The 7,849-nt window shown below is 45.4% G+C and overlaps 1 protein-coding gene across 9 annotated transcripts in view; it reads left to right on the top strand.

Moving 5' to 3' along the window:
* ARHGEF10 (Rho guanine nucleotide exchange factor 10) overlaps positions 1-7,849 on the top strand; it is a 197,201-nt gene that overhangs the window by 176,745 nt on the left and 12,607 nt on the right. For all 9 annotated transcript variants that reach the window (XR_003094503.1, XM_025206351.1, XM_025206348.1 and 6 more), the window contains one exon: positions 2,583-2,757. Coding sequence is in view for 8 of the 9 variants with exons in the window: in XM_025206351.1 (XP_025062136.1) it covers positions 2,583-2,757 (175 nt within the window). In the remaining variant the exon portion in view is untranslated. The remainder of the gene's footprint in view (positions 1-2,582; positions 2,758-7,849) is intronic.

Below are 7,849 nucleotides of genomic sequence, written 5' to 3'. Positions count from 1 at the left end.
GCAGGAATCTAGTTTGTTTGAGAATGAATAACTAAGGCCATATAATAATTTGTTGCATACTTCTTGTGGTTTGATTTTAAGCCATGATTATAAGTCAAGTCTCACACTCCTAGAGCGTTCCCTGCTATGTATATTTAGGACCATGAGAGACTGTATTTCCAATAATAATGTCAGTTCATACCCATAATTATATTTAGACTGAAAAGTAGTCTTTAAAAGAAAGTTAGTTGGATATTTTGTTCAAAGAGAAATTTGGAAATGGAGGGCTTTTTTTCCTAGGGATTGTCTTTTATTTCTGTCTTTGAACAGCAGAGAGGTCATGGTGCATGAATTAGAGCTCCTGTGTGCTTTGGTTTTACAGATCACAGTAATAGTCAAATCACTGGAAGACTTCGTACATCGTGCTCCACCCAGGGTGGAGTAATGCCACCATGAGAAGTATGAGATTGAGTGTCTGGACTAAAAAGGGTGTAAAGAGACAATGGCCCCTTTCAAATGCCTGAGGAACTTCTCCCATTTACTGTGTAAAAGAGTGGGCAGGTACAGAAACCAAAGGGATTTAGGAAAGACCAAGTTCCTAGAAGAGCACAGAGTTCCAGCAAAGGAAGTTTAGGTTGCACTGGAAGAACCCAATATAAGCAACTGTTCAGCTTTATTGCATAAAATTCTGTTCTGCTTCCCAAGTATGTATTCTACCCTGTAACAGAGCACAGGGTGTGCTGTTACTCAAAGGGGCATGAGCAAACAGCCAAGCAGCTTGCAGGTGGCTGCACTCCCAATCAGGCACAGTTGCCCAGCTGTTTATTATAAGAACAGGCCTCTGAGCAGTATAGCTGGCAGTTTGCTGCCAGCAGCTAGAAAGAGAGCATTACCCAGCTAGAGCTGCTGCTCATAATATCTTGGAGATACAGGAAGGAGCTATGAGGAAGGTGGAGGCTCCTGGTTCTGGGCATGGGCGACTGGTGCCTCATGAGTTGGGGGGTACTTGCCCTCCCAGTGGCCAGTCACTGACCAAGGGTGGTGGGTTTCACCTGCGGCAAATCCCGCAGACCAGAGTGGGGGCTCCCCCACGGCCAATCCCACCGACCCGCAAGTCATAGCAGCGTGCCACTGGCGTTTTGGGCACGCCTCTGGCACTTCTGGGTAAGCATGATCAACCGTGGGGGGGACCACTTCTCCTAGTGCCCCAACCCCACAGCTGGCGCTCTCAGGGGCAGCACCAGCACTCTCGCCTGCCCCCCCTGCCCGGGAATGCTGGCTGTCAGGGGTGCACCAGCGCTCTCAGTGAGTGCATGTGCACCCCCTATGCATCGCCACTGGTTCTGGGACATGACCTAAAACAATACCCAGGGCTGGATGGTGTGGTGCAGCTGCTTGTGATGGAGCAGTTTCCAGGAAATGCCACACCTGTGCCTCCCCATTGAAGGGTGAGTTTTAGGCACCAGGAACCCCGTTGCCTTGCGGGTTACCCTGTCGAGGGGGCAGGCTAGGGGAGCACATCCCGAAGACAAAGCAAGGGTCCAGGCTCACAGTGAGTCCTGAGGCAGGGCCCAGGTCAGGAAGGGACTTGAGGCAGCACCCAGGCTCACTGTGAGCCCTGAGACACATGAAGGAGCCAGGTGTGAGGCTCCAGAGGGGTGGGGCCCTAAGCTTATGAGGGAGTTAAGTGTGAAGCTCCTCGGGCAAGGGGATTAAGGGGATTGCGGCCCAATGTCGGGCAGGGGATGAGGCCCCAATGTAGGGGCGTGAGGGGACCAAGAGGGTCCTTAGCTGGGCAAGGAGTCAGAGGAAAAGGGAGGGGCTGGGAGCGCTGATTGATTGTGTGAGAGCCCAGTGTGAGGGCACAGAGATTGCAAGCTCCAGTGTTAGGGCATGGGAGTGAGAGTCCCAACATGAAGCAGTGCACTGCAGATCCCAGTGTGAGGGCACAGGCTTATAGGCTGGGTGTTAGGCCAAACAAGCTAAGGCCATGTGTTAGGCCATGGATTCCATCTGTGAGTCATGGGACATGGTATAAGGGGACGTTTGGAGCCATGTATAGGCCCTTGGCATCAGGGCAAGTAAATGGGCAGCCTCCTGCCTTGTTATCATCTTCTAATTGATATTATCAAAGGTGTGGCAGGAAAGGTAGGTGGGCGGTTTGCCTTGAAGTGGGCAGGCCAACATTCAGACCAGCCCCAGGATGCCCACTTGTTACACACCCAAACCCAATCTGTGTTTATGTTGAGGAGTCTTACCTCCTGGTGGTAGCTCTGCTTCAGGTTTAAGTAGCACAGTGGCAAAAACCAGTCTGGTCTCAGCAGACTTTTCTACACTAGTGTTCTTTCTTAAAAAGACAGATATGGAAATGCAGGATTGCTCTGAAGAAAGACAAATTCCCAACATGTTTGCTGTTTTTTTTTACACACAAAATAAGTTACTGAGTATGCAGCTATAAAGTTTTAGGGGCAAGACTTGCCCTTGGTGGGGCAAAGGGAGTGAGACTACATGGCACTCTATACAATACAGGAGCTTACAGGTAACAATGAATTATATGGCTTTGGTGTACCTGTTACACTTGCTTTGTCTTTTTTTATTATTAGCACTATTTTGAAGCTCATCAAGAGGAGGGGATGGTGATCTCACATATGGCTGTTGCTGGAGTAGGAATCTGGATTGCATTCACATCTGGATCTACACTCCGCTTGTTCCACACTGAGACTCTGAAGCACCTCCAGGATATTAATATTGCCACTCCTATTCACAATATTTTGTCAGGTAACTGCATTGTACAATGTGATCTCAATCTGGATTTTGCTTAATAACTCTTACCTGGCTCAGTAACTGTAACTCTCACAGATGAATCAGAAACCTAGGCGCAAACTGTGCATTTGATCTATATCTAAATCTCAACTATGCAGCTAAGGTGGTTATGACTAGATGGTTTGTCTGCACATCAGTATTAGCTCTGTAAAGTTGGCAGAAATATTGTCTATTAAGGAACTGAAGAGCTAGTTCAGTTCTGCTCTCTGCTCACAAGTGCCAGGGATTCAGTGAACTACTGAACTGCCAACTCCACATTGAAGGAAGCCATATTATTGAGCTGAATATTATAGGCCTCAACCCAACTGAACGCTTGCTTGACTTTAATTGTGTAACTAAGTGCCAGGTGGTGGCAATGGAACTTCTCTCGTGTTTCAAGTTGAACAAGTCTTAAGTGTTTTGCTGGATTGGGTCCTTAATAGCTAAGTAAAAAGCAATGAGCTTTTTACAAAGGGGATTTGCAGTTATGCTAAGATAAAGTTCAAGAGTACTGAACCTCATACTTCAGGAAGGAAGCTCATAACCAGTTTCCATCAGAAAATACTTCTCTCTCTCCCACCACCCCATCATTCTATGATGACAGAGTAATTAGATGTACTGTGGTGTGTTTTTACTTTCCTCTGAACCATCTAGGATTCACCCCTGGGATAGAATATCAGGCTAGAACCATTGTTCTGTCCCAGGATCCCCAATGTGCAGATAAGGATTCCCTTTGTGCAAAGTGGTGGTTCTCAAATTTTATAGCCTCAAGGTACCTCTCTATAACTTTTCAGTATTTAGTGGACTCGCGGTTGAGAATCACTGAAGTAGGATTTAGCTGGTACCTGGTAAGGGCAATGGGGACAGGACCTCACCATACCTTGCTTTGGTTTTTTTGTTGTCTGTCCCCTTTCTGCCCCTGGTCTGTACCTGAGGGGTCTGCATTATACCTGCCACCGTGGCTGCTCCTCCAGCAACTCGCATACCAGCAATTAGAGCCCCATGCACCCATGGCCATTCCCACTGGTTCTGGGGGCATGGGAGGAACAGAAGACAAGCCAGGATGTAGTGTGGCCCTCTGGGCCAGCATCTGCTCACCTACCTGTATGTGAGCAGCAGAGTGCACTGCTGGGAATACAGCAACTGCCCTGGGGTGGTAAGCAGCAGTAGGTACCACTTGCCTGTGGTATGCTGGATGGGTAAAAAATTGGCTGATGGGGCGCACCCAGAGAGTAGTGGTGGATGGGTTGTACTCAGCCTGGCGAGATGTGGGCAGTGGGGTACCCCAGGACTTGGTCCTTGGGCCCACACTGTTTAACATCTTCATCAGCAACTTGGACGAGGGGTGGAAAGCACGCTGTCCAAGTTTGCTGATGACACTAAGATGTGGGGCGAGGTGGACACACTTGAAGGGAGAGAGGCTGCAACTAGATTTAGACAGACTACAAAAGTGGGCAGACGAGACTAGGATAGGGTTCAACGTAGACAAATGCAGGGTGCTGCACCTGGGGAGAAGGAATCCACAGCATACATACAGGCTGGGGAGTTCCCTTCTTGAAAGCACAGAGGCAGAAAGGGATCTTGGAGTCATTATTGACTCCAAGATGAACATGAGCCGCCAATGCCAGACCGCAGCCAGCAAGGCCAGCCATACCTTGTCATGCATCCAAAGGTGCATCTCAAGCCGGTCCAGAGAGGCGATACTCCCCCTCTATGCGACTTTGGTCAGGCTGCAGTTGGAGTACTGCGTCCAGTACTGGGCGCCGCACTTCAAAAGGGATGTGGTCAGCTTGGAGAAGGTTCAGAGAAGGGCCACCCGCTCAGTGAGAGGGCAGCAGGACAGGTCCTACAAGGAGAGACTGAAGGACCTGAACCTGTTCAGCCTCAGCAAGAGGAGGCTGAGGGGAGACCTAGTGGCTGCCTACAAGCTCATCAGGGGAGATCAACAGCAAATAGGCAGAGCCCTTTTCTCCCCAGCACCACCTGGGGTGACAAGGAACAATGGTCATAAGCTGATGGAGAATAGGTTTAGGTTAGAGATCAGAAGGCAATATTTTACAGTTAGGGTGGCCAAAATCTGGAACCAACTTCCCTAGGGAAGTGGTCCTCACCCCTACCTTGGGCAAATTCAAGAGGAGATTGAATGATCACCTGTCTGGGGTGTTGTGAACCCAGCATTCATTCCTGCCTGTGGCAGGGAGTCAGGCTAGATGATCTGTTCAGGTCCCTCCTGACCCTAGCTACTATGAAACTGTGCTGGGGCACCTGGCAGGAGGAGAAGCAATTGTTTACCTCCTGGCACTGCAGCATGCTTGGAAGGATCTTGCAGCACTCTGTCTGAGAATCACTTGTATAAAAAAAAGCCTCATGAAACCATCTCTGCTACCTGCTTAGAGGTGCCTGGCACAGAAGCTGTTGAATAAGCTAGTGTAGCTCTTAATGGGCAGGCACATCTACATGCGATGCTTTACTGTGCGTGAGACTAATTTGCTGAGCAGTAAAGTGTTACTGTCTACATGGGCACGGCAATTAGGGTGAAGTAGATTAATTTACTGCGCTGCTGGATAGTCCTGTCAGATACAAGTGGTGTCTGGCATCGCAGTAAATTACTGCACTTAAACGCACATATAGACTGTGATGTCAAGATTAATTCACTCCAGCTCAAATTGAGGTGGGGTATATTCAGTCACATAAATTGTACATGTAGATGTGCCCAGTTAGTTTCAGTTTACACCAGGAAAAAATCAGCTGTCATCTGCCCTAGCATGCAAGTACATGGCTTACAGATACATCGGGCCTATCCCACTCATCCGATCAGGAAGACCTTGACTCAATCTGAGAGAATGTTTTAATTTTCCTTTTAGAACTGAATAGCAGGTGACACACAATAGAACCATTTTCCTATTATTTTTGGTATCAGGATCACAGATCAAAGCTGCACATGGAACACCTTTTATTTGAAAGGCGGCTGGAATTGCAGTCCAGTCCTAGTCATATTTCATTAAAGGTTTCTAGTCTCCCTGTGTATAACAACAGTTTGGTAAGTAAACCTAGCCTAAAAATGACTCTTGCTAATAAAAAAAAATCAAGTGGCTGCTTAGTTTAATTTCTTAATCAAAAAATATCCTGGTTTTGCAATGGCACGTAAGAGGTGACGGCCCTTGCTCCAAATAATCTTTTGTCTATGTCAGTTTCCTGCTCTTGACTTCTGGGACTAAGAAAGTAAGTGGAAAATATGGGCTCATATTAGCAACTGTATGCAGTACTAGTTAAATAAAGTTTGCAGATGCTGACAAATATTAGTTCTACAACAGACATTGTGTGAATTAGGGATGCGAAGGATACTCTCTGTAAACATTCACACCAGGGGCTTTCCAGAATTCCACAGTTTAATATGTGGGGAGGGAGGGGGACAACTGGAATTGGAAAGCAAGCAGGAAGTAATGTTCAGCCCTTTGAAAAGACAGTGGAGAATCTTTTTCTGGGAAATCAAGAGGCAACAAGGGAGAAGAGACTTAGGCAGTGAAAGTCTGGGAAGTGCCAGGAAAAGAAGCAGCAAGGGAGAGGGAGACACTGAAGAAGGATACAGGAAGGACTGGCCATGAATTTAGGTACCATCATCCTTCAGTTTCCTGCAGTGTGGCACTTACCTGCAGGCACTGTAAGTTAGAATGGTTTTTGGTAGAGCTTGGAAAAAGCAGTACACTAAGGAGACAATGTTATCTTTTCATTTTTTTCAATGTTTGGACTAAATAATTGGCTGAAGTGAAACACCAGAATTTAGCCTAAAGTCTCACTGCATGCCTTACTGAAGTGGCATTTAGGTACACACTTGTTATTCATCTCTTTCACTGTGTCTCCTTGCTAAAACTTTCCCAGTCCTAAGTGCTTCATTGCTATTCCAAAAGGTGGAACTTCTTTTTCTTTCCACCTCTCTCTCTCTCTCTCTCTCTCTCTCTCTCTCTCTCTCTTTCTGTAAATTTGGTAAGGATAGTATTCATATCACTTGTACATATGAGTCCACAAATACAACTCACACTAGAACCAGATCTTGTTGGCAGTGAATGAACCTGCTGCAGTGATATGACTTTACCAGCAGTTAGTTTTCAGCACTAAAACTGTTTTGTTTTCTTAAACAAATTCAGTGTTCATTTTAGTGTATAAAACATTTTAGTATATAAACCTTTAGGTCCCCAAAATAAATATTCTTCCTACCCTATCTTCATACCCTACATGCTGGATATTGCACTAGCTTTAAACTAAAGTTCCTTTGTAAGTGGTCCTGTTAGTACTTCTCTTTACAGTCTATTCTAGCATACAGTGCTTGCATGCAACTCTTGCTAATGAGCAATCAGCAATTTTGTCTTTGCATTCTGTTTAAATAGGTCATTTCATTTAATTCGCCCTAATTGTGCAAAGGAATAAAAAGTGGTGTGAACAAAAGAGGTAATGCTAAATTAATCTCTCTTACTATTGGTAGAAAGAAAGCGTTGATGACTTTGCTTTTTTATGGTAATATGAAAAATATTTTTCTGCCTATGCGTAATGAAAAAACAAATCTTGAAAAATATTTTGCTTCAGTTGTCATTTCCCTGATAATATAACAAATTGATGTAACTTCCTATGAAGGAGATTTGGCTTGTCATACATCCTCTAGTTTAACTCTTATCACTTCTTAGCTTCTTGGTCTCTTATGAAAAACACTCTAGTGAGCTCAAGGCATTTCCAAGAGTGGCACTGTACAGAGGAAACATTACAGAAAAGTCCATTCCAAACATGCAGTGAATTTCAGTTATTTAGCTGCATTTCTTAGGCTTATTTTCAGGATCCCAGTATATTACAATAAAAAACCCTAGATGACAGGGGTGTTGGAGGCTTGCATAATAAATATAGTGAGAGGCCATTTACAATTAAAAACAGCTGAAGAACATATCAGACTGTAATGTAATGGAAGGTAAAGAGAAATATGAAACAGAACCAGAGTGAAAGTACTGCATTTCTGGAAGACTTACTGTCCTGTAATTTATTGTATTGAAGAATTTTAATGGATTCTCAAATGCTAAATTCC

The sequence above is a fragment of the Alligator sinensis genome, unplaced genomic scaffold (assembly GCF_000455745.1).
Source record: "Alligator sinensis unplaced genomic scaffold, ASM45574v1 scaffold52_1, whole genome shotgun sequence".
Lineage (NCBI taxonomy): Eukaryota > Metazoa > Chordata > Crocodylia > Alligatoridae > Alligator > Alligator sinensis.
Note: the sequence above shows the minus strand (reverse complement) of the source record. Positions and strands in the feature narration are given on the sequence as shown.